This window comes from Bactrocera dorsalis, chromosome 3, assembly GCF_023373825.1.
Source record: "Bactrocera dorsalis isolate Fly_Bdor chromosome 3, ASM2337382v1, whole genome shotgun sequence".
Taxonomy (NCBI): domain Eukaryota; kingdom Metazoa; phylum Arthropoda; class Insecta; order Diptera; family Tephritidae; genus Bactrocera; species Bactrocera dorsalis.
In genome coordinates, this window is record NC_064305.1 from 91,414,326 (window position 1) to 91,441,600 (window position 27,275).

The window sequence follows — 27,275 nt, forward strand, 5'->3', positions numbered from 1 at the left end:
TCGGGCGTACATCTGAAATAGGGTTCCATAAAGCCGTATTAAATAGGGTCTCAAAATTTTAGGTTTTCATCCGATAGCAAGAAAATTTAAATAGTTCAACGTAATTCAAAATATTTTTATGGCAGCTTTATTATTATAATTTTTTCCTCAGAATAATTCAGTTTCTTAAAAAAGGCTTTGATTATCTTTTTATTAATTTTCGGTAACTTTAGAGTCTGGAATAATTTTTGGCTTCCTTAGATATTCAAAATGATCCCTGAAACTCTATGGTTCATATAATATATATATTTATATAATCTATAGTATTGAGGATTTTAAAAGTCAGGCATTTATATTAGGGCTCTTAAAATTATTCGATAACCTGAAAACCGACTATCCGGATACAGCAAACCGAATATTATTATGTGAACAATGTCCTATCCGGTTAATCGGCTTAATCCATTAGTCGAATACCAAGAGCTCTAACTTATATTATTTACACAAATTAGAAATTTTATAATTTAAATTTAACAACCCTCCGCTCATAGCAAACGTATTTAATTTGAATTTTATTACATTATTCGCTTTGCTTATTACTTTCGCATAAGTTTTAAGAAATGAATATGCTTTAAATGTGTTCTTTATTGGTCGGTAAATTCGCACTGCTTATTAATAAGTTAAATATATTTTGTTTTATTTCATAAATGTGTAAATTGAAAAATATTTATAAAATTTTCTTTTCAACTTATTTTAAATTAATTTCCTTTTAAATTTTCTTTTTATTTCCCTTTTTTCTTTTCACCACTTCATATTATGACACGCATTTGCATTTCCAACACATCATCTGCACATTCCCATCATCATCCATCCTAACCTGATGCCCAAAGGCAAATCCAAAAAATACCACTCTTCCGCTTCCCAAACACCCAAATCTCCATTACTTCCGTCAGCTTCACCTATGCGCCGACGCAAGGGGGGCGGTTCTAAGGCAATTGATCCTTTTGACACATTCGGCGATGCCATTGACAATTCAATGGGATCGACACGTAGTCTCTCCAAAAGCGCGCTGGATAGTTTACTCTCACAGAGAGGCAGAAAACTGCCACGACCTGAGAGACCGCAAAATGACAATGGCTATGGTGAATTTGCCTCACTGAAAGACCTCGAACAGTTGGACATGGAAGATACGGACAGCTCAATGGAGCTGCCCACAAGTACACACGAGTTCAACGTAGGCGGTGACGGTGATGACGGCAACAACGATGACGATGACAATGAGGACGAAGACGAATATGACGATTTAAATGACAATCAAGAATTCATTGATGCCTACAATCACGGTGACGATCCCAATAAAGTATTGAACTCTTGGAAGAATAAAAATAAGAAACAATTATCCTCAGCCACATCCAATTCACAAGCGGCGTCATCAAGTTCCTCCTACTTATCCTCAGATTTAGATGGACTCGAAGGCAGCATTGGCATAACTGGCGTTGGGAGTGTAGACGGCGGTGTAGACATTCCACAATCCGGTGGCGGAGTTACACATATTCACGGTGCTGTGTTGAGCCGTTTACCAGGGCCACCACACGACGTGGTTGCGCAAATAGTGAAACCACGTTTCGTAACACTCAGTTGGATGGAGCCGAAGAAGAACCCGGTCGAAGTGGTGTCTTATACCGTATTTTATAAAATGAGCAACAGCGAACGGTAAGTGCAAGAGAGTCATTTGGAGTATGCACTTCATTAGACTATTAGCCAGTTACTTCAACACATGTGTTAATTGAGTTATTAAGGGAGGATGAGTCGAATTGCTTTCTCACAAAACACTTCTAAAAGCTTTATAAACTTCTAATTGTTGAAATTGTTGTAAATTTGGTGCCCTAAAATATTATTCGAGGTACCATACATACATTTCCGCCAAGGCCATAGAAAAGCCTATGCCGAAAGGCAGTAATGAAAATCACATTGCCGACGCCGTTTCACTTTCATCGCGGCCATTTTTTATCCATTATCCTTGTGACGGAGCCAACTAAAACCTCACTTAGGCGTCATCAGCGGAAGTCGTTCGAAATCAGTCTGTCTTTGTGGGCTTTTATGCGCCGACCGTAAATTCAATAACTTCATCTAACAGCATCTTCTGCGAAATTGCCAAGTAGCATTTCCTTGTTTTGGCAAAAGCAATTTGCCGCGCTCTCCCTCCCTGTCCTAAATTTGGCCGCAATCACTTTGCATTCTGTTTCTACTTTGTCAAATTAAAAGCACATGAATGCGCCGAATCTAGTCAAGCAGACACTGAAACAGACACTGCGGCCTTTGTCTGTGTCGCTTCTAACGGTAATTGTAATGGGTAGGCGACAAATAAATAATCACTTGCGTGGAAGCAATTTCAATACAATAATGTAGACATCAAGCTAATAGCCCTGGAAATGGCTGGAAAATTAAATTGGCTAAAGGCTCTACAATCCCTTAATGAAAAACTGTTTAAAGTCTTTGCATATCTACAGTCACTTGAAAGCAATTTTGTTAATGCTAAAATGATGTCGCTTTCTCTTAATGCAGCGAACAGAAAATTGTAACCAAATCGCACGATGACCAACAGGTGAATATCCAAAATTTGCTGCCTGGAAAAACCTATCAGTTCCGTGTGGTGGCAAATACGAACTTTGGACCCGGCGATTCTTCAGAGGTACATACCTTACCTTTAACATTAGAAACTGCATGAAAATAAGTTTGTTGAACTTTATTAGGTTTTGGAGGTGCGTACTCAACCGGAGGAGAATATTGCTGGTCCACCACGCAACGTCGAAGGACTGGCGACTAGCGAAAGAGAGATTTTTGTAAAATGGGATTCTCCGCTCGTAACCAATGGAGAGATTATGAAATACCGAATTTACTATTCTGAGGTTCGTTGCCGTGAAAAGTCACAAGTGTTGTAAAATATACTTAGTTTTATGTTGTCCACAGAATGACAGTGGTGCTGAGATGTATCATGATAGCACCTCGCTGAGTGCTGTGATCTCGGAGCTTCGTCCATATACCGATTACACTATTAGCGTGGTACCTTTTAATAAGAATGGCATGGGCGATCCTTCGAATGAAATAAAGGTCAGGACTTACTCCTCCACACCAACTGAGCCCCCCAATAATGTGACACTTGAAGTAACGAGTTCGACGGTAAGCTTGCAATCTAAACACATAAACTGTTATTTTGAAAATCTATATATAAGACCTTTGTTTTAATGTGTATTATATTTATTTATATATTAATCCTATTTCAGTCCGTCACTGTGCACTGGGAGCCTCCAGCCGAGGAAGAGCGAAATGGACAAATCACCGGCTATAAGATTCGCTATCGTAAACTTAAAGACACACCCCAAGTGAAGAGTACACCAGCGAATATACGTTACTTCGAATTGAAAGGACTTGAGCGACACTCAGAGTATCAAATAAAAATTGCCGCTATGACAGTGAATGGCTCGGGCCCGTTCACAGAATGGAATCGCGTTATGACTTTGGAAAATGATCTGGATGAGACACAGGTGCCTGGTAAACCAGTTTGGATCAACATAGTTCCCGGTGGTGATAACATCGCTTTGCACTGGGGTCCACCGCAACAACATGAAATCAAGATTCGAAGCTATGTCTTGGGCTGGGGTCGTGGAATACCCGATGAAAACATCATTGAACTAAAAGAATCCGAACGCTATTATGTATTGAAAAAGTTGGAGTCAAATACGGAGTATGTGGTTTCGTTGCGTGCACGCAACAGTAAAGGTGACGGTCAACCAATTTATGACAACATCAAAACACGTGACGAGGAACCCGTCGATATGCCGATGCCGCTTGAAGTGCCTGTCGGCCTACGCGCCATCACCATGTCCAGCTCATCCATTGTCGTCTACTGGATAGATACGATGCTGAGTAAAAATCAACATGTCATCGATAATCGTCACTACACCGTCCGTTTTGGCATTTCCGGCTCTAGTCGTTATCGTTATCACAACACCACCGATCTCAATTGCATGATCAATGATCTGCGTCCGAACACACAGTATGAGTTCGCTGTTAAAGTGGTGAAGGGGCGTCGTGAGTCGGCTTGGTCCATGTCAGTGTTGAATAGTACCTATCAAAATGTACCAATTACACCACCACGTGAGCTCACTGTACGACCAGATGAACAGAATCCACAAACTGTCATTTTACAATGGCTGCCACCGAAACACAGCCTTGGTCAAATAACCGGTTACAACATTTACTACACCACCGATACAACGAAACGAGATCGCGACTGGTCCATCGAGGCATTCGCTGGCGACGAGACTATGATGATGTTGCCTAATTTGAAACCGTACACAACATATTACTTCAAAGTGCAAGCGCGCGTGGGGAAAGGCGCCAGTAATGCGCCGTTTTCAGCGCTTGTGGCTTACACGACTCCGGCGGCGGTTGTGATGCAGCAACCAAAACCGATTGCCAAGGGCATCAGTAACGAGATCATCATATACTCTGTAGCAGGTGCGATTGTATTTGTAGTATTGATATTTGTGGTCATCATGGTGGTAATGTGCCGACGAAAGCCTCAATCCACTCCTGATCACAACAAGAAGAGGTACGAAGAGTGAGTGCACTATTTTTCTTAATTGAGATTCTCTTTTAGGAAATTATTTAATTTTATATACAATTTTTTTTCAAGTAGTTATCAAAATGTTGGAGTTCCGAAGCCGCCAGACCTATGGATACATCACGATCAAATGGAGTTAAAGAACATTGATAAGAATATTCACAGCACCACTCCTGGTAAGCATATTTAGATTATTTCATTCGCAAAGTACCAAATTGGTCTAACCAGGGCTTATTGGCCTGTCAGATTAACCTAACCTATATTACTTCATATCAACAATTGCTCATTAAAAACTATAAAATGAATCTTTTTAGTTTGTAGCGACGGTGCTTCGAGTAGCGGTGCCTTAACATTGCCACGTTCTGTGGTGCACGAATACGATGTCGACACGCCGGTGCCGGTTACTAATTCGCTCGACAAACGATCCTATGTACCCGGATATATGAGTACGTTACTTGCAAACTTAACCAATATTTTTGTTATAAACCTGAATATTTCTTATTTCCCGCCCTCTTTAGCCACTTCGATGAATTCTACCATGGAACGGCCACAGTATCCGCGCACCCAGTATAACATTTCCGCCAATCGTTCGCATATGACTGTCGACACGGGGCACTCGCAACAAAGTCTGACGCAGCAACCGGGCTCCTTGGCACAAACGCCCGAACATCCTTACGGCTATGAGGGTAACTTCTGGTAAGTAATAAGTGGTAAAAAAAACCTTTCGCCTGGGACATATTATGCCAATAAATTAATTAACTTAGTATTTGGAAAAATTGAATTTTTTCAAATAAAGCTGTCTATGCGAACCACATATTACTGCAATATATCACTGTGTGGACGGCTTAAGTCAAACCGCTTTATTAAATTTATGGTTTTAGAAATTTAAAGTGCGCGCCAACGAACATATATATGGTGATTAAAAAGTGTGTGTGTTTATTGCTTTTATCTCTACAAGGTTGTGTAGCTCCAAGTGCCAGTAGCTACAAGTGAAGCTCACCAGGTTGTCAATCCCACCTTATTGAATACACCTTGATTACGTAATGACGGCAGACCGGGAGCAAAGTGATTTATGAAAAACATTTCAGTTAAATTTGTATGTTTAAAGAAAATAAAAAATTTTCATAAGCCGACCAAATTTCAGTAAAAAATACAATATTCATATTTTGATTTTTGTTTGTACGTTTGTGTAAACAAAGAAATTATATTGTTTCCCGTTTGTGTTGTCCATCCAACCGTCCTGTGAGTGAGTTGAGCCATGACAGCCATTTGGGACAAAATGTGTGAAGTATTCACGTTGCTGGTTCGGCCGACGCGTCGCAAGACCCGCGTTACCTTCAGTCCAAGCACCCTACATCGTGAAATCATTCGGCACACCAAACTATCGGCTTCCCCTAATCCGTTTTTCAACTTTCTAGCCGAAGTGCGTATGAAAGCCAACGGTGGGGAATTAATGCACCCTGGCTGTGGTTCGATGTCGCCGCGGGAAAGTGCTCGCATCGCCAAGACAGCAGGCCGTTTGTGGAATTCTATGAGTGATGAACAAAAACAGCCATATCGAAGCATTGCAATGGAGCAGCGGAAGCTGAAGAGGCTGCGGCGAAGGCGTTCCTACTTATCTGCACGCAGACGAAGAGAACGCAAAACGCCAGTCGAATGTAAATTCCTATTACCACCGCCGCCCACCCATCAAGAGCATCTGTAAATGTGACTTCTGGGGATTGCGATTGTGTTATTGACGCCTTCAGGACAGGAATGGTGGATATGTGGATGGTGTGGATATCTAAATTAAGTGCAAATTTTATGTTGATATTGTCTCCAATTTCATAAAGATGTTATAGTCTGGAAACATTTCTATACTGCTCTGTTTACGTTACCTTGTTATTCCTCAAGAGGGGCAAAGCAATTCATTAAAATCATTTCAATTTTATTTTAACGTCTAACGAAATAAAAAATTTCATTAGCCGACGAAATTTCAGTAAAAAATACAATATTTATATTTTGATTTTTGGTTGTACGTCTTGTAAACTAAGAATTGTATTGGTTTCCGATTGTATCGTATGTATATCCATCCGGAGAGATAATCGAGATATGCCATCTATATGGGAGAAAATGTGCGAAGTATTCACATCGCTGGTGCGACCGACGCGTCGGAAGACACGTCGGGTCACCTTCAGTCCAAGCACCCTACATCGTGAACTCATACGACACTTGGAACATTCGGCTTCCCGTAATCCATTTTTCAATTTCCTAGCCGAGGTTCGTATGAAGGCCAACGGCGGCGAATTAATGCAGTCAAATTGTGGTTCGATGTCTCCGCGCGTAAGTGCTCGCATTGTCAAGACGGCAAGCCGATTATGGAATTCAATGACGGACGAGCAAAAGAGGCCGTACCGGACCATAGCCATGGAGCAGCGAAAACTGAAGAGACTGCGGCGAAGGCGTTCCTACTTAACAGCACGTCGACGAAAGAAGCGCAAACCGCCAGTTGAATGCAAGTTTCTCTTACCACCGGTGCCCACTCAAGAACAACAACTGTAAAGGTGGCTTCTGAAGATTACCATAATATGGTTGACGTCGTCAGAACAGTACGGATGGAGCAGAGAACAAAATTTTGTGCAAATTTAATGTTGTAACCCTCTTCTATTTTCCCAAACTGTTATTGTGTTTCATCAATCCTATGTTACTTGTTATTATACCGAGGTCGCAGACAATCGGTAATAAAGTGATTCATATAAAACAAACATGCATATGTATATATTTTTAATCCAAATCACATCTGTGGGTGTGGGTCTTAAAATAATATTATTGTCTGATTAATTATCAGTATGGAAGTGAATACTTTTCGTCAAGTTCAAGAAAAATACTAGAAACTTGAAAAGAACACTACCTCTATATATTTTATTCTCTGGCATCGTTTCACTAGGCATTAGTAACTCTCGTTCAACATTAGATCTCAAAACGCGGACCTATATATTAGGTTATTAAAAAAAAGAAAAAAAGCTAAGGAATGATCTTGTAAACAATGATAGCTGGATTAAAGGCCTCTTAGCCTATAGAGTAATTTTGTAAAGGAGAAGAAAGCAGAGAGCAAATGATCGTTATTATTCAAAAATGTACCACAAACATGTACTGGTTGCTCTATAATCTTTAATATAATAAATGAATCATTGATTGGTTTTAGATCAGATAATGTTGGCAAACTTAGGAAAGATTCATGGTCGACCGCGGTGAAAAGTGTAGAAAATGCTGTTGTTGCGGTTGTTTTAGGGGCAGAATTCTGCGAGTTGACAGTTTTTGGTCGGATAAAAATCCGGGTCCGTTCCGGTTACGTAGACCCGACTGTCGTAGGAACGGTGTCGAAAAGGCTTGCGCTGGCTCCTCACTACCTCATAGATATTTTTTAATACAATATTTTAATTATTCTCTTTCGAAATTCATAAGAGATAAAATGGTAATTTTGTTATCCGTTTCAGCAATCCTGGTTACCCGAATGGTGTCGGCGGTGCTGGTCCAGGTGGTGGTCCCACAAACAACGGTGGTGTTTCAACTATCGAGAGTGCAAAACGTGGTCATCCATTGAAGAGTTTTAGTGTGCCAGGTCCGCCACCAACAGCGGCTGCGACACCCATCAATAAACACAGTAAGTAACAAGGCAATGTAATGTTGCAACCCTTCTCATGCCGCTTCCGTCGTCATCAATTCTAATGTTTGTTTTGCTCACCTGTGTTTCAGCACCTGCCGTAACAATACGTCCACAAAATCAATCGCCCTACAAGAAGCCCTCCTTCTCAGCTGCCACGCCCACGAATCGGTTGCAAAGCGGCTCGTCTGTGGCACACTCCAACGATGAAATACAACGATTAGCGCCAAGCACCTCAACCGAAGAGCTGAACCAAGAAATGGCCAATCTAGAGGGACTCATGAAGGACTTGAGTGCAATAACGGCTAATGAATTCGAAGTTTAACAGTAAATAGGTATAAACACACGCCATACGAAAGTGTCTAAGGCCGAAACGTGCTTCAGATAAGAAAATTAACAAATGCGCAACCAACATAATCGGTAAAAGTATTGATCGATGAATGAAAGGTTTTCAAAACAAAAAAAAAAACAAGAACGAAAAACAACAAAAACCTCGATAAACTTAGCGAATCAAAATGAAAGCAAACAAATGAAAACATTATCATTTCTCTTTCGTTGGTTTCGTGCTAAATTTGCAGTTTTCCACAGAATATGCGCAAATTAAATTGATTTGGAAATGTTTGGCTGCTAATTCTAATAATTTGCCATTAATATTTAAAGTTTAAGAGCTAGTGCATTCGTATATATATATTTAATGCCGATCTTTTCGTGTAAGTAAAGTAATATTGGATTTTTGTACAAGCGTTAAGGGACGTAAAGATAAACGGTTAGAATTAATTGATTTCTAAGTTTAAGTGCTGCTTAAGTTTCAAAAATGTGTTTTAAGAGTGCTCTTGATTTTGTTATAAATTTTATTTTTATGAAGAAACCGTGACATGTACATAACCGTTATATGTAAGAGCATTGTCATATATGTATGTATATGTATTTATCGACATTTTAGCGAGTAAGCAAATGATTGAAAGATTAAAGTTTTTGAGTAAAAATAATAAGAATTATACCACAGCCACGGCTATATTAATAAGGAAACTGAAATCGAAAACGAAAATGATAACGAAGCTGAAACAATTAAATTAAAATAAAAATAATTTAAATATTGAAAATTGTTGAACCATACGCATAAGCCACACCAATCTGTCTGATGTGAAACCTTCAAATGTTAACATGTCGCACTTGTTACGGTAAAGTGTAACAACTCAAAATTTACAAATTTTAGTTTTTTGCAAGAAAATAATGTGCAGTGGTCATCTCCACCCACTGTAAAAATCGTTCAGTGATTTGTCTAGTCTTTCGTTAAAAAAACGTTATGACTCTCTCTTTGTTTTCAGAATAACTTCTTTCGACTCAACTAAAGAGTTACATTTTTAGTTGTCTACAAGTGTTTTATCAAATTGGTTCGTTAGTGTATCACATAAAGTGTAACATTTTGAATTGTGCCACTTGTACACTTGTACATTGTACCACTATGTATATAAAAAAATTTCCGGAAAAGAGTAATAACTCAAAAATTTGTTATTTTCGTGCAAATACTAAACAAATAAAAATGAAACAACGGTTATATTATTTTTAATGATATTTTCGTGCAATTACATTGTTTTTTCCTTGTAATATATTATTAACATTTACGGAAACAGTTTTTCGTCTCTACTGAAAATGTTCAAATTTTGAGTTGTTACACTTTACCGTAACAAGTGCGATGTATGAAAGCTTACATACTCCTATGTAAGTACATATTAATTATACTAAGCAATACTAAGCTGCCGTAAAGTAAAGTATGAGCTATCTCGCGTTAGTTCACGCTGCATTTCCGATTTGCATTTAATATTGTGCGCTATAACTTTCCTTTTGAAAAGTTGTTTGAAAGTATGGGCTGCAACAGTTGTTGGTTTTGAATTCAAGTCCTTGCAGTGCCATAGAATTCGGCCTTAATAATGTTATAGCGAGAGACCGCAATAATCTATCCCTGAAAGCTATAGCGCAAATCTTCATTGCATTTGAAGTTACAACAACTTACAACAATGGGAAATACTAGCAGCATACGTGGGTACTACATATATCTTGTTATATAGACATGTTAAACTATTGAAAGTACATGTAACTGTCACAGACTTTGTGTATATGTATTTGCACTTTATATTTAAATATGCACAACTGAAATTACTTGCCGCTATATGCATCTACTTGCTATCGAAATCTTCTTAAAAGTAAAAACTAATCTAGATTTAAACTTACAAACGTGCATTTATATCAAAATATCGTGTTCTTGTAAGCCAAAGTTTTACTACAAAAACATTTCACACAACCGGAGGTTTAGTTTTTTTTAATATTGAACCCCCCACCTTAGTGTAATTTACTGTTTCCGTTTTTACGTCATCCAAACGGAGTCTTTCTTTTTAGTTTTCGTTCATTTCCATACAAAAGTGCCATTTCACTGCTCATAAAAAACCTTAATTTACTGAGCGCACAAATTTTGTAATATTTTTAGTATGAAGCTTTTATTTTAATTTTCGCAAAACTTGTGTTCATGTATAATTTCGGCAAATTATTGTCCTCTGAGCTATTTTTCCAAACATAAATTCAATTTTGGAAGTTACTATCAAATGCCTACAAATGTACTACTTATGGCAATGCAGCGTGCGGGGTGTTTACAAAACCTCAATCGAAAAAAATTAAACAATTGGAAAAGCGTTTTGTATTAAAAATTTTAATTATTTATATTATTTAGATATATACATATATATGTATTTGATTTATGCGCAATGCTATGAAAATTTATTATTCTAGTTACTTTTCATATAAGGTTTTATTATTTACGATCGAAGGTCATACAAAGTCACATACTTTTTATGCATTTAAAAAGCCTTATGTTGAGCTGAACAAATTTCGCGTTTTTTTGAATTTTACAAGCGCATAAATGGGCGTACTAAATATTACTAAAAATTACGCATGTATATCATTTGTAAAAATAATACATACATACATACACAGATATAATACACGAAACTCAGCTAATGCATAATTTGTACTGGAAATCAGACCAACGCATTTAGAAGATCAAAAATGTTATTGGAAAAAGCAGTTATTATGCAAACAGCAAATGGGAAATGATCTAACCAGAAGCGAAATGTTGAAGGTCCTATTAAGTTAAAATTTTAAATTTAATTAAACTAAAAGAAAGAAACATTTGCCATACCTACTCGAATACAAATTAAGTTCTATACATCTCTGCTAACCCTTTTTAGAAGCACGAATCATACACCTACAGACATATATACATACACACATATTTCTCTACTTCGAAAATCATATAATTATCTATAAACAAATATATTTACGTATTACTTCATGTTAAGCGTAATCATAGGTATAGGTGGAATTAGCAGAATGGTGAATTGCAAACAAAACGAAGACTTTTGTTACTTTTATTATTCAAAGAGAAGTTCTTATAAGTATATATACATGTATGTGAAGATTTTTATTACAAAATGCATTTTTGTATAATAAAAATGAACGTTTCGATTAAGCACACATATAAAATGAAGAAATATTACCTTCGTAAGTAAGCATACTTAGCTATAATAACTTTAAATAATAATAATATTAATATTCTACTTATACAAAGTAAATGCAAGCAAAGAAATTGTGAATTAAATGTGAAAGAAAGTACGATAAATTACAATGTATAATAAATATAATTTATACAATTCAAATTTTAATCGTTTTCATATTTAGTAGGTTAGGGCAATAACAAAAAAATCATACTGTGAAAATAAAGAGGAGACACTCTCCTCGCCAACAGATTTGAACTTGATCACGCACGATTATTCTCTCTGAGGAGTCTATGTTTGGCTGGCAAGTGCAATATTACACCAGCGAATCTAAAAACATTAATTTTGCTTACACCTAAGCTTTCACAAATAAAAATTAAAATATTTATAATGTCCTTCACAAAGTTAGTATACAACTTGATTTTGTTCGATTAGTTTGTATATGCTATAACAGTCCGATCTGAAAAATGTGTTAGGAGATTGTACCGTTATCTTGGACAATAATCCATGCCCAATTTCGCGAAGAACAATACGACAAGTGGATTTTTATCGATCCGAAATCAGCTGTTCCGTCAAATGAGCAGCTTCTTGGAGAGAAAAATCCGTGTGCAAAATTTCAAAGCGATATCTCAAAAAACTGAAGGACAAATCGGTGTATATCAGTGGTCGGCATGAGAGGATCTGTCACTGTGTTCGTGAGCACGAAAAAAAGTAGCAAAAAGAGTAGCCCAGTGAGAAATTGGAATTAAAATTAAGCAAATTTTATAAGCAAAATTATAAAATAATGAAAATTAACAAAATGTCTTTTAAGGATATATTCCCTATTATCTTTAAAAGACTTGGAACATAAAAGGCATTGCATGGCACCAAAGGCATTTAGAAACATAAAATATTTCTCGCAGGGCATATTTGGTTTTGCGCTATAGTCTTACGTGATGTTAATTCATTGCTGGCTCGACAACGACTGAACGATAGGGCGTAAGCGTACGTGTGAAGTTAGTTTGCACAATTGTGGTAAGAAATGCCTACCACTGGTGTATATACAGACAGACGGACATACTTAGCTTAATCGACTCATTTTATCACGCTGATCATTTATACAGCAGCGGTGAAAATAATAGTAGTGCCACAGTGGCATATAGTTTAGTGTTTATAATTTCTTATGTTGCTTTATTTGTCTGACGTTCTCCTTAAAATACTATTGAGTAAATATTGTACAATAAAAAAGTACCACTATAACTAACGGGTGATTTTTTAAGAGCTTGATAACTTTTTTTTTAAAAAAAACGCATAAAATTTGCAAAATCTCATCGGTTCTTTATTTGAAACGTTAGATTGGTTCATGACATTTACTTTTTGAAGATAATTTCATTTAAATGTTGACCGCGGCTGCGTCTTAGGTGGTCCATTCGGAAAGTCCAATTTTGGGCAACTTTTTCGAGCATTTCGGCCGGAATAGCCCGAATTTCTTCGGAAATGTTGTCTTCCAAAGCTGGAATAGTTGCTGGCTTATTTCTGTAGACTTTAGACTTGACGTAGCCCCACAAAAAATAGTCTAAAGGCGTTAAATCGCATGATCTTGGTGGCCAACTTACGGGTCCATTTCTTGAGATGAATTGTTGTCCGAAGTTTTCCCTCAAAATGGCCATAGAATCGCGAGCTGTGTGGCATGTAGCGCCATCTTGTTGAAACCACATGTCAACCAAGTTCAGTTCTTCCATTTTTGGCAACAAAAAGTTTGTTAGCATCGAACGATAGCGATCGCCATTCACCGTAACGTTGCGTCCAACAGCATCTTTGAAAAAATACGGTCCAATGATTCCACCAGCGTACAAACCACACCAAACAGTGCATTTTTCGGGATGCATGGGCAGTTCTTGAACGGCTTCTGGTTGCTCTTCACCCCAAATGCGGCAATTTTGCTTATTTACGTAGCCATTCAACCAGAAATGAGCCTCATCGCTGAACAAAATTTGTCGATAAAACACATTTCGAACCGAACACTGATTTTGGTAATAAAATTCAATGATTTGCAAGCGTTGCTCGTTAGTAAGTCTATTCATGATGAAATGTCAAAGCATACTGAGCATCTTTCTCTTTGACACCATGTCTGAAATCCCACGTGATCTGTCAAATACTAATGCATGAAAATCCTAACCTCAAAAAAATCACCCGTTATATAGCTTAGCACTTGTTATTGAAATTTCGTTTATTTACATACGAGTGAGCTATTAAGGCAGTCATAATAATAGTACTGTGTGGAATAAACTATAAAAGCACAAATGTAAAATATTTATTTGGATAAACAATTTTGAGAAAAGTAAGTATTATGTTTTTGGAGAATTTTTTTGATCATTTTGTAAAAATCTGATTCAAGTTTTGTCAATTTTGTCACGACATCTCTCACAAGTCCGTTCGAATGATTGAAGTGGATATTTTGGGTATGAAATGCGTTATTACTCGATTCGTCTCGATAAAGCTGATTTTTTATTTTCAAAAAGAGTAGCGTAAACAGTACTCTTTGGACATTCTAAATTGCGCGAATTCCGCTCCCACATTCACGGAGAGCATTAAAATTGCTGTTGAGACAAGGACTTATGAGTTGCAAACAAGTCAATAAGCAACGGACTCAGTCGATCGAAGAGCTAAAACAAAATTCGCTGAAGGAACTGAAGGCCATTGCAAAAAGTGGTTAAGTGTATAAGTGTTTCGAAGACTGGAAAATTCGTTGGCACAAGTGTATTACATCTGATGGGGATTATATTGAAGGCGAATATTAATGAATAATTAAATATTTTGGGTTTTATTTACAATTTCCGAGTACATTTTTGGCACAATGAATGTACTGTTGTCTGGAGAGCACCTTCATTGCAGTCTTGAAATCTTCGTTTCCTTTGAGTTCTACGCTACGCTACCCAACTACGATGAGCAGACTTCGTTTACTAACCAATAACAACACTCAAGAGACAGATATTTTTTCTGCTTCTAAGTTATCTATCCTCATCAGTTTGAGTTCAAGTTGGCGGTTATTTTGTTTCACATCCGACTTCATGACGTGGTGGGGAACACGAATTCGGCAGCCCAACAAAGCACAGCACAATCCGCCGCCGATAAAAGTCGTTAAAGTGGCTTTACGATAAAAGCTCTTTTCGAATCACGTAAAAAAGCTGCGCCTTCATTAAGCCAATTACGGCCAGCATAAAAATTGCCAAAGAAATTCAAATCAGTTGACGAGAGACGTTCGAAAAGTGGAGTTGGCATCGGTTTTGGCACAGTGGATCAACGGAAGGGAACTGCGAGTCGGTACTAGAGCCATTGGCCGTGCAGAAAAAGTGAAACATAAAAAGTGCGATTTGCTTGGGAAGTGTTGTAATGTGAATTAAATTGGTGTGCGGTGATAGTGGTGACTTTGAATCGTCGGGTGTTACAGTGACACAGTGCGTCGTTTGCCAAATTGCTTTTTTTATCGCCTGTGAAGTGTGCATAATCGCTTCGTGCCTCCTTCTCCGCATTTGACATTTACTCCGCTGACATTTTATTTCAACCGCTCTCTGTTCGGTTATGTGAACAATTAATTCAGACGAATTGGGAATTTTGATGAGCGTTCAGCAGTCACACATCAAATATTCAACTTTGTAAGCATAGAGACGGCTTTTGCGTTGAAGCATTCAAGTCGCGCGTAAAGAAACTCACTTCCGACCGCAAAAAGAAAAACTTAATTGCAGCAAGTGAAGCAAGTGTTGGTCGCCGCCAAAACGAGAGCTTGTACAATGAGCGGTGTGCGCGGATTGTCCGTCAATTTGTGGCGCAACAGCGTCAAGAGTAATGTGGTTGGCGGCCGCGTTGTGACCGGAGCCAAGTTCCACGAGATCGGCGATCAAAAGGCATTTGCCACCAAATCTGGAGCAGTATCTTCGGACAACGTCCGCGAAAACTCAAGTGCTGCCGCGACGGCGGACACGGCCACCAGCCCCGAAATGGCCTGTCCACATTTGGCTACGTCGAGTAGAAGCGGCAGCAGTGGCGCTGCGGTGCATGAGACGAGCGAGTGGCAAAATGCGCTGCCATACAACGACGTACCCGGTCCGAAGCCCATACCCATACTCGGCAACACCTGGCGGTAAGTGTTTCCACCACACATATAAACATTTAAACAGTGCTGTGTTCACCGAAACCATGTAAAGCGTTGTAATTGTGGCTGCGGAGCGCTGATAAGCAGTCTGAATTCGCTTCAATGCGGCACTTGTGCTCAATTCACCGAAATTTCAGCGCGTAGTTATTGCATTCATGCGGCGCCACATGCCGACATTCACGCGCACGCGTTTATGTTTGTTTTTGTTGTTGTGTAAATTGGAGTGCGTCGGTTTTTACTAATTTCTCATATAAAAAACTGTGTTTGGTAGAAAGAAAGAGCCGAAAAATGCCAATTTCTTCATTTTTGGCCAACTTGCACTGCAAATAATGAAAACGAAAGACTTAAGCGACGAACTTGCTTTCACTTCTTCCACAATCCGAAGTCAAAGTGTAATTCGCCTGGGCTTTATATCATTTCTAAAATGTGTTCGTGCGCATAACGAACAATCACGAGTGTGACTGAGTGCGTGTGTAATTAAAAGTACAATTCATAGCATAAACATCATATCACCGTTATGTGGAATTTTATGTGATTGCACACATACATATGTACATGATGTAAAGTAAGTAATAAGTGTTTGTAGTGTTGTAGAGTGCCTTAATTGCTTTCTTCAGCTATAAAGAGAGCAATCAAAGGTTTTGTTACAAAATCTTTATATGACTTTTGTTGTTGTAATGGATCTTTAATGTGTGAGGTTTTTCTTTGTATGAGCATAGATTTAAAAAGAAAAACTCATATCAAAAATTGAAATACTTTATGTATGTATGTATGTATGTATTATTTCAACTTTGTCGTCGAGGTTTGTCAATTAGCCTATTTTAGTAGATACATAAGTTCAAAAGTCTTGAACTAAAAAATTACAGAATTTGAATAACATCAGCGACAGGCCTTATTAACTTTGTTGTTGATATTTTGACAGATTTTGACTCCGTTTCTTGGCAAACTTAGCATTTTGCATTCATTCATCTCATCTTTCCCGACGAAATAGAAAAATAGCAAAGTTTCGTGTTTATTGACTTACATGCGTTATATTATTCCAGTGAGTTCTCTTTTGCCACTCGTTTACAAAATACCAGGCTTATTGTTATTTTTATAATCTAATATTTATATTATTTTTATAATATTTTTTTATATTTATAATAATCAATAATTGTTCGAACACTTTTTGCCATCTTTCCGCTAGAGACATTATTCCATCAGTGTATAACTTTTCTGATTTCTCGGCGAAAAACTGCGACAAGTTCATACAGACTTCTTTTGAAGCCAACTTTACTCCATTAAGGGTGTTCTGAATTGACAAGTGGTAGTCCGAGGTCAGGGCTCCTAAATTTTTGCCGGGTCATCAAAGATGCGTGCGGTCTAGCGTTGTCTTGATGGAAGACGAAGGCCTTTCTGTTAATTAGTTCCGACCGTTTTTTTCTATTGTTTGCTTAAATCTTATCCATTGTTGACAGTAAAATATAGATCGTTCGGCTAGACTGAAGCAGCTCATAATGGATGATTCCTTTCCAATCCCTTCTTACACTCAGCATAACCTTTCGAGGTGTCAATTTTGGCTTTGCGACCATTTGTTGAGCTTCACATTACTGTAGTATTTGATCCACTTTTCGTCTCCTGTTGCCATTCACTTCAGAAATGGCAAAGAATTTCCAAAACGGAATCAAACGAACCATTGAAACTCTAAAAACTCTTTTAGCGCTTTTAGGTAACTAACCAGGTACTTAACCAATAGTTGCTTTGCAGGGAATTTATTCAAAACCTTATTCAGAACTCCGTACAATTACAGGAAATGTAGAAAACATTTATTTCCAAATTTATTTGAAATCAAGCCGCAACGCACACACTTAAATGGCTTTTAAGCCAACCTCAGCCATTAACTAAACATAGATATTTGCTTAGCAATTTATTATTATATGTATGTATATTCATGTGCGCCTACAGTAAGTTGCAACAGCGGCCTTCACCAATGCCGTCGAGCCATCATCGCCCACATTACACATAATAAGCGCAAATAGCAGGCAGACGCGCTTTATGGCGCAGCTCTTCAACTTGACCCCGATCCGGCAAAGCAGTCCAAAGGCGGTTTATAGCTCTTGTCTTTCTTTCCTTTAAAATATCTCGTAATTTTGCGTTTGTTTGCGCTGCGCTTGAATGCCATCGAAACTGGATTTATTGCATTCAGCATTTTATTCACACAAAAAATGATCGCGCATACTTTTGCCAACAAGTTTTGCTGCTTGTCTGCCTTTCGGTTATTGTAAATATGTATGTAGTTTTTGTAATTATATGGGCTGACTTTGCAGTCGCGTGCGCGCAGACTTGCTTTGTGTCTTCGTTACAATTATCCAAAAAAAAAGACAATGATTGTACTTTTTTTTAAGTATATTTAATAGTTTGTGGTAAAAATTTAGTCGTCGAACACGCCAGCAAAGAACCCTGCGGGAAATGGTAATAGAACCGACATATAAGGAGTTTTAGCCTAAATTCGTGAAGCATCGCAGTTCAGTGCAAACATTTGGCTTTATTCATCTTTGTAGTGGAGAATCCCCCACATCGCACCCCATCGTCCACACGAATGGCACGAATCATTCTCTTATGATATCAGTATGGACAATTCAGTTGTAAGTCGCTGCCAGTTGGATGACGCAGCAACGTTTGCAAAGTGTAAGTGGCTTTCAGCATGCCAAATAGTGTGCAAAACCGTAGTAAAATACTTGTCCGTCTGTATTTCGTGTAAGCACACGAGCGTATACACTGACTTGAAATATGTATAGGAATTCTGAATAGTAGTTTTTCTGGTCTTGTTTTTATCTTCATAATGTATGTTTTTACATCTCATCTCCAGCAAGTTCGCTTCTAGTATATACATATATACATAAGTATATATTTGTAAGCATAGAATGGAAAAGTTCTTCACTTCGTTTATAGTCTTTCGTTTTTGCTTTTAACGTAATAATTTTGAATCCGTATTTTGAATATGTAAATGGGGTATCTCATCAAATTGGCTAGCAGTCTCATAAAATAGTTTAGTTTTTTTTTGAAGATTATGGTTTTAGTTAAATATGTAGAGCATCTACCAATAAGGATTATGTGATTGTGGCAGTCCGTGGCGGCCGTGTTTGTTTACGGATTTGTGTCAAATTTTGTCAGTGAACTCAGTAAGGTTTATTACGCAAATTCTCTGTTTTTCATTTCTATGGAATATTGAACATCTCACATGAGGTCCATAACCAACGTAGTTCCTTCGGCATTCACGTATTAAAGTCTGTAAACTTCTACTTCCGCTAAGAGCAGAGAGTGATTCGTTCGTTTAGTCTTATGTTCATACTAGCAGATCACTCCTTTGCCATCCCACTTATTGGAAGAAGATCTCATATAGACGATGGGATACGAAAATCGACCTTTTAATATTATTTACACATATTCAATTCTGCACACGACATCTCCGTAGGGGGTCAACTGTGCGAGAGAGCAACGCGAAATAAAGTTCATTCCTGACTGAGATTTTCCTCCCCTGCCTCAATGACGCCTACAGCGCATATTCTTCTTCTTAATTGGCGTAGACACCGCTTACGCGATTATAGCCGAGTTAACAACCGCGCGCCAGTCGTTTCTTCTTTTCGCTACGTGGCGCCAATTGGATATTCCAAGCGAAGCCAGGTCCTTCTCCACTTGGTCCTTCCAACGGAGTGGAGGTCTTCCTCTTCCTCTGCTTCCCCCGGCGGGTACTGCGTCGAATACTTTCAGAGCTGGAGTGTTTTCATCCATCCGGACAACATGACCTAGCCAGCGTAGCCGCTGTCTTTTAATTCGCTGAACTATGTCAATGTCGTCGTATATCTCGTACAGCTCATCGTTCCATCGAATGCGATATTCGCCGTGGCCAACGCGCAAAGGACCATAAATCTTTCGCAGAACTTTTCTCTCGAAAACTCGCAACGTCGACTCATCGGTTGTTGTCATCGTCCAAGCCTCTGCACCATATAGCAGGTTCAAAGTTATGACTGTCAACAGTGACGTGAGTGCCAAGTCGCGAGTGCGACGACTGTTTGTTTGGTGACAGGAGATATTTCGTCTTGCCCTCGTTCACTGCCAGACCCATTTCTTTTGCTTCCTTGTTCAGTCTGGAGAAAGCAGAACTGACGGCGCGGGTGTTGAGACCGATGATATCAATATCATCGGCATACGCCAGCAGCTGTACACTCTTATAAAAGATTGTACCTGCTCGGTTCAGTTCTGCACCTTGAATTATTTTCTCTAGGAGTAGATTGAAGAAGTAGCATGATAGGGTTGTCTGAAACCTCGTTTGGTATCGATCGGCTCGGAGAGGTCCTTTCCGATCCTGACGAAGCTTTTGGTGTTGCTCAACGTCAGTTTACACAGCCGTATTAGTTTTGCGGGGATACCAAATTCAGACATCGCGGCATAAAGGCAGCTCCTTTTCGTGCTGTCGAAAGCAACTTTGAAATCGACGAAGAGGTAGTGTGTGTCGATTCTCCTTTCACGGGTCTTTTCCAAAATTTGGCGCGTGATAAATCTCTGGTCGGTTATTGATTTGCCAGGTCTAAGGCCACACTGATAAGGACCAATCAGTTTGTTTACGGTGGGATTTAATCTTTCACACAATACGCTCGATAGAACTTTATACCCGATGTTGAGGAGGCTTATCCCACGGTACGTGGCGCAGATTCTGGAGTCTCCCTTTTGATGGATTGTACACACTGAAATTCCAATCGTCGGGCATGCTTTCGTCCGACCATATTTTACAAAGAAGCTGATGCATGCTCCTTATCAGTTCTTCGCCGCCGTGTGTGAATAGCTCGGCCGCCAATCCGTCGGCCCCTGCGCTTTGTTGCTCTTCAGGCGGGCAATTGCTATATGCGCATATTTCGTTGCAAAATAGCCGAGCGGTGTTGCAAAGTCGTAGTACAATATGGATGTTATATGTATAACAAAATATAGATTTATAGAAAAATCTTTTTTAAATTATTACTCATTATTTTAGGACTTTATGCAATTGGTGCAACCAATTTCTGCGGAATCTTTCAGTGTTATCATTAAGGCATTATCATGCGATAAAGTCAATCAATAAAACGAGTAACAATAACAACGACAACAACGTAAACAACTTGGATGTAACCTATTGAACACTACTCGCTTATTGGCATTTGCCTTCAACAATACTCATTCACATTCATTAGCACACTTAGCGCTCGTCTGACTCCTATTATATATTTCAAGGTCAACCAAAATGAAGCTTTTTTAACACCTTTTTCGGCATTCCACTAGTTGGAGGCTGGCCCCCTCCACTTCGGCAGTGTTTATGAGCAGCTTGTTAACGGGACTGGTTTTCTGAATTAGTTGGGACCGGTGCCGGTTGCCCTTCTTGCGCTTCCCATGGTTACACCGTTGCACTCGCACAGCACAATGCAGCAACGACAACAATAATGAACATCTATGGCTTTGACTAGCCATCAACTTGACCGCCTTCTGATTATTAGTGTATATTTATGTCCCTCACAACCTTCGAGGCTCAGTTGACGGCAGTGGTGTCAGTGGCCGTGTCTCCGTATAAGCGACTTGTATAATTTACCCAGAGGCTTACTTAGTCACCTAGATGTTGAGTGACCAAATAATGATCAATAAGATATTTATAGTTATTTGCATTCGTTTGAAAAATCGCAAACGGCAATTTATTGTTGTTGGTTGCAAGTGTTAATTGTTTACTCGTAAAAAAAGTGTGAGCTGCTTGACCAAATAAAATACTTCACACTCTTTTGCAAAGTGAGCTCCTAACTGCTACCGATCGTGATATAGATAAGTGTATTTGCAAGTGCAATTATTCAAATGATTTTAGTAATAAACGGCACCCTCAACCCCTGACGGAGTTCAACTAATTTCGAATGAGACAACTATATAAATCCTGATTTTTGTTGTGGATTCAAGGTGATGGAGCAAACCTCCTACTTTTCAATACCTTTGATGTAGTACGAGTAGTAGTAGCTTCCCACTGGTCTCAGTGTTGGTGATTCTTTACCGTGGGCATTCTAGAAGAACTGAAAGTCGCTGGGGTTAAATCGGTGCAGGAACAATTTGAAGTCCTATTCATGCAGTTTTGTCATCATTTTCATTGATTGTTCTCTCGAAGCATTGTTTTTTTTTCGTTTTTATGATAGGCGACAAAAATTATTCCAGTATTATCCGAAAGGAGAAGCCGTAGTTGTACAGGGTTTGTCCGGAAAGTAATTGGACTGAGTCGATTTAAAAAACTTTATTGAACCAATCGTTACAATTCTTTAAAAACTTTCAAAATAGGCTTCTTCTGCGTCGATGCAGCGCTGCCAGCGCGATTTCCAAGCGTTGAAGGCGTCACGGAAATAGTCTTGAGAGCCGAGGTGTATGCTACTTAGATCCCATCTGTCGTTTTAAAACAGTTTCTTTGTCTTGGGATCATGCTCAAATATCCATGACTCGTCACCTATGATTACGTAATTCAAAATGTTGGTGTCATTATCACACATGTTCATATCTTCTTGCCACACTTCCACTCGCCGCAATTTCCAGGCGTCAGTGAGCACTTTTGGGACCGTCTTCGCGAACACCTTGCGTATGTTCTATTGCTCAGTCACAATGTCATGAACTACAGATTTTGATAAATTTAACATCTGGGCAATTAAACGAATACTTAGCCGACGGTCTGAGTTCAAAACTTTGCGCACACGAGTCACATTCTCGGAGTTTGTCGAAGTCGCAAGTCTCCCAGCATGGTCTTCATCAGCGATCTCTTTCTGGCCCTCCAATAAGGCCTGGTGACACCGAAACACACCACTTCTTGCTAAAGCAACATCTGGGTAAGCCTGCGTCTCTATCGCAGATTTACACAGAATTTTATCGCTTATCTCTGATCTAATGAACCCAGCATTTTTGGCTTGCACCGCTCACAGAAACACGTTGCGCGAAAATGTTTGTCCTGACTCTCTAAGTGCTCGAAGACAACTGACCAGCCGCTCGTTTGTTAGCTAGGAACGCCCTCTACCGAATCCAGTCGGTGCGCGCATGCTCCGAAGTATAGTCGCGGAGGAAGAAAATCGGTGGTATACTTTCCGGACAAACCCTGTATATTGGAATTTCGGCTGCGGAGTCACAGCAACGGCTCTTTTCAGTCGACATAAAGTCCATCTTACGCAGTTGGTATTTCAATGATTACTACTTAGACCTCACTTCTGGCAAAATATCATACATATGACGTCCTTCTTCTGACGCATTTCAGGTGTCGCTTGGTCCGTGCCTCATATGTCACACTTCTAATACAGACTAAACTTCTTTTTTTATACCTACATATGTACACATAAAACATAACAGCACTTGCAAAGTGCAATTAATGCAAATTCGAGCCATAAAATTTATGCACGCACCACTAATAAGCGTTGCGCAATGCGTGAGATTCATACAAACTGTGCGCAGCTTTTCGAAAGACCGAAGTCGCAAAGTCACCCTCCCATTGCATAACCCACTGCAAGACTTGCGCACACACACTTCTTCCACTAATTTCAAATATTTATTTATTGTCATTTTTGTTTTTGCTTTTTTTCTATACACAGAATGATGCCCATAATTGGCCAATACACGATATCTGATGTGGCGAAAATCTCGTCGCTTTTGCACGAACAATATGGACGCATTGTGCGCTTCAGTGGCCTCATCGGCCGCCCGGATCTGCTGTTCATATACGATGCCGACGAAATCGAAAAGGTGAGTACTTGAAAAATTGAATACAATTCTGCGGAATATGGCAGTTGTGTGCCCATTTTCAAAAATAAAATTTAATAACTTTTTGTTTATTTCAAAACAATATTTTCTACACAAAAAATGACTCAAGCGTATCTGAATACACTCGCACATCTGAATGTTTGCGTTCGCGAATTTACTCGCAACTATGTTGAGCTTTGTGTCATTTAAATCGCATTATTTGTATTAATATTTGCCTCGAGTCATCAAAAGGCGTCATGCCGTACACTTGTGTATTCTCTTCGGTCATGCAAGCAGACAAATCGCGCAGACAACTTGTCACACTTTAGCAAATGCCGACTCGAGTTTCACTTGAGTTTAGGTTAGGTTTTTTTCTTTTTTAGCTTTGCAAGTGGAATTCTTATGTTATATGAGACAGATGTCATATAAAAAGATCTTTATCTTAATTTTGGTCGGTCAGTTTGCATGGCAGCTGTATGCTTTTGGAGAGAAAAGGACGTGTGCAAAAAATTTCAGGGTTTGTCCGGAAAGTATACCACCGATACTTCAGAGCGTGGGCGCACCGACTGTATTCGGTAGAGGGTGTTCCTAGCTAACGAACGACCGGATGGTCAGTTGTCTCCGAGCACATGGAGAGTCAGGACAAACATTTTCGCGCGACGTGTTTCTGTGAGTGGTGGTAGATCAGAGGTTTGAATAACGTAATCAGCGGTGACGAGCTATGGAGCTTTGAATATGATCTCGAGACAAAGAGGAATCTTCCGAGTCTTTTTTGGCATCAAAAGCATCGTCCACCATGAACGCCACGTTTTACGTGGAAGTCCTCAACAGACTCAAACGAAGGGTCAATCGGGTTCGACGAGACATCGCAGCCGATTGGAAGTTACACCACGACAACGCCCCGGCTGCCACCCCTTTTCTTATGAACAGCCACCCAACCAAGACCGGCATCCCAATGCTTCCGCAGCCACCCTACAGTCCAGATGTGGCCCCGTACTTTTGTTGTTTCCTTGCCTGAAAAGGCCGATCAGAGCTATCAGAGCTGCATCGACGCAGAAGGAGCCTTTTTTGAAAGTTTTTAAAGAATTGTAACGATTGGTTCAATAATTTTTTTAATCGACTCAGTGCTATTACTTTCCGGACAAACCCTCCCTGTGTATTTCGTTCGTGGTATAATAATTGCGATTAATGCAATGTCGGAACTTGAACTGGGAGAACTCCCTCGCTGTCCATTTCCTAATCTACCTAATATATTTGTGTTTGCTTCATTCACAGTGCTATCGCAATGAAGGTGCAACACCATTCAGACCATCCATGCCAAGTTTGGTGAAATACAAAAGTGAAATCCGCAAAGATTTCTTCGAGGACATCGGAGGAGTAGTGGGTGTGTACGTACAAACAGACTTAGATATTTAAAAAGAAACCAATGTGCTTATTGAAAGGATCCCTCCTTTTGTTGTATTTTTTGGTACAGTCATGGCGAACCTTGGCGTCAGTTCCGGTCACGTGTGCAAAAGCCTGTGCTGCAATTGTCAACCATACGACGTTACTTGAAGCCTTTGGAAGTGGTCACAAATGACTTTTTAGAACGCTGCGAACAGCTTCTGGATGAGAACTCAGAACTGCCAGAGGATTTTGACAATGAAATCCACAAATGGTCATTGGAGTGTGAGTTTGTGTTATTACATTAATTAATTAATCAGCTCGAACACAAAGATCCTCCCATTTTCATATCCAGGCATTGGACGCGTTGCCCTCGACACAAGACTCGGTTGCTTGGAGCCCAATCTTTCGCCAGACTCTGAACCACAACAGATTATCGACGCCGCCAAATATGCGCTGCGCAATGTGGCAACCCTTGAGCTAAAGGCTCCATACTGGCGTTATTTCCCTACACCACTTTGGACACACTATGTCAAAAATATGAATTTCTTTGTGGAGTAAGTTACTCATTTAATGTGTTAGGTTTCAGTATTTGCGGATATCTCTTAAATATTTATTGGAAATCATATCAGAGTTTGCATGAAATATATTGGCAATGCAACGGAACGTTTGAAACAGCAAGGTCCAAGTCGGGACGGGGAACCCTCGCTGCTGGAAAAAGTCATACTCGCTGAGAAGAATGAAAAGGTGGCTACCATTATGGCTTTGGATCTAATTTTAGTAGGAATTGACACGGTAATGAACGCTGAACATGAATCCAGAGTTTCTCAGTAATCACTATAAAAATTTCTTAACAGATTTCAATGGCAGTTTGCTCCATACTCTATCAGCTCGCAACGCGCCCTGCCGAACAACAAAAAGTGCGTGAGGAGCTTAAACGCATATTACCCGAGGCAGACGACGACTTATCGATACAACTCCTGGACCAGATGCACTACCTGAAAGCGTTTATTAAAGAGGTCTTCCGCATGTACAGCACAGTAATCGGCAATGGCCGTACTTTGCAGGAAGATACAGTAATATGTGGCTACAGAATACCTAAAGGTGTAAGTAAGAATCGTGTGAATCACTCCGATTTCTATTTCAATAGCTTTTACATTTTGATTATTCAAAGGTGCAAGCAGTTTTCCCCACACTTGTCACCGGTCAAATGGAAGAGTTCGTCTCTGATGCGACAACCTTCAAACCGGAACGATGGTTAAAAGCCAGCCAAGGAGGCACAGGCGACCAACTACATCCATTCGCATCTCTGCCATATGGATATGGAGCCCGAATGTGTTTGGGTAGACGATTCGCTGACTTAGAAATGCAAATTCTGCTGGCCAAGGTATATAGTTAGTCACGTCTAACATGTAAATTTATTTGAAGTATCAAATGTATATCGAAAAACTGACTTAAGAGTTAGTAATCGACCACTGAGTCTATGAGAGGATTGTGTTTAAAGGAAAATGAAATTTTAAAGACCTAAAGAAAAGCACTCTGATTACAGCTAACACAATAATTTTTCATAAAATATCTATTATATTGCTATTAGTTGGCATCTACTAATATTATTTTCAAAGATTATTAACCTCAAAACTTAATTTACTTTTTTTTGTTTAGCTGCTGCGCAATTACAAGTTGGAATACAATCACAAGCCATTGGATTATGCCGTGACGTTTATGTATGCTCCTGATGGCCCATTGCGGTTTAAGATGACCAGAGCGGAATAATCGCTGGCATTGCATTTCAAGACTTTTATATTTAAGCGTTCATTTATACACGATTTTATGCTGAATTCAATATACATATACCTACATACGTATATATGTGTGAACGAATATGTATTTATATATATGCATGTATATTTTCCATTATGCAATTCATATTTTATTTTATATATGTACAAGTTATATGTATATAGCATAAAAATACTTATTAATTTAAAACATCTTAAAATACTTAAGAGAAATAAAAATTAAAAAAAATATTCCGTCCCAACTATTTTTCAAACTCTAGCACTCAACAGTTTTCTTTGTATGTACAACAATTGACAAGATGCCTCATTCAATTTGGCATGGATTAGTATCCAAGAGGACTTTACAATCTTCGACGAAATTGTTCACATCGGAACATGATATCATATAGTTGTCAATAAAACTGACTGTTCAAAA

The 27,275-nt window shown here is 39.0% G+C and overlaps 4 protein-coding genes across 9 annotated transcripts in view; all 4 read left to right on the forward strand.

The window, feature by feature from the left end:
* The window catches only part of LOC105230528 (netrin receptor DCC), a 142,098-nt gene extending 131,214 nt beyond the window's left edge, over positions 1 to 10,884 (forward strand). The window contains exons 3-12 of one of the 6 annotated variants that reach the window (XM_011211319.4): positions 867 to 1,689; positions 2,542 to 2,668; positions 2,730 to 2,885; positions 2,947 to 3,156; positions 3,261 to 4,600; positions 4,676 to 4,779; positions 4,918 to 5,049; positions 5,122 to 5,299; positions 8,080 to 8,246; positions 8,339 to 10,884. In XM_011211319.4, the coding sequence (XP_011209621.2) occupies positions 867 to 1,689; positions 2,542 to 2,668; positions 2,730 to 2,885; positions 2,947 to 3,156; positions 3,261 to 4,600; positions 4,676 to 4,779; positions 4,918 to 5,049; positions 5,122 to 5,299; positions 8,080 to 8,246; positions 8,339 to 8,571 (3,470 nt within the window). In that variant the 3' untranslated portion in view covers positions 8,572 to 10,884. The remainder of the gene's footprint in view (positions 1 to 866; positions 1,690 to 2,541; positions 2,669 to 2,729; positions 2,886 to 2,946; positions 3,157 to 3,260; positions 4,601 to 4,675; positions 4,780 to 4,917; positions 5,050 to 5,121; positions 5,300 to 8,079; positions 8,247 to 8,338) is intronic. The other 5 variants (XM_011211320.4, XM_011211321.4, XM_011211322.4 and 2 more) reach the window with 5 other exon arrangements.
* On the forward strand, positions 5,560 to 6,436 carry LOC109579860 (uncharacterized). The gene has a single exon (XM_019991880.3). The coding sequence runs from the start codon at positions 5,862 to 5,864 to the stop codon at positions 6,306 to 6,308; it is 447 nt and encodes a 148-aa protein (XP_019847439.1). The 5' UTR covers positions 5,560 to 5,861; the 3' UTR covers positions 6,309 to 6,436.
* LOC109579859 (uncharacterized) lies at positions 6,574 to 7,339 on the forward strand. Its single transcript, XM_019991879.3, has one exon. The coding sequence runs from the start codon at positions 6,695 to 6,697 to the stop codon at positions 7,142 to 7,144; it is 450 nt and encodes a 149-aa protein (XP_019847438.1). The 5' UTR covers positions 6,574 to 6,694; the 3' UTR covers positions 7,145 to 7,339.
* Positions 10,885 to 15,003: 4,119 nt separating the features above from the next.
* On the forward strand, positions 15,004 to 27,092 carry LOC105230713 (probable cytochrome P450 301a1, mitochondrial). Its single transcript, XM_049453128.1, has 9 exons — positions 15,004 to 15,914; positions 23,531 to 23,681; positions 24,954 to 25,066; positions 25,153 to 25,346; positions 25,417 to 25,618; positions 25,694 to 25,856; positions 25,919 to 26,167; positions 26,236 to 26,448; positions 26,724 to 27,092. The coding sequence occupies exons 1-9, from the start codon at positions 15,565 to 15,567 to the stop codon at positions 26,832 to 26,834; spliced, it is 1,746 nt and encodes a 581-aa protein (XP_049309085.1). The 5' UTR covers positions 15,004 to 15,564; the 3' UTR covers positions 26,835 to 27,092.
* The last annotated feature ends 183 nt before the right edge of the window (positions 27,093 to 27,275 follow it).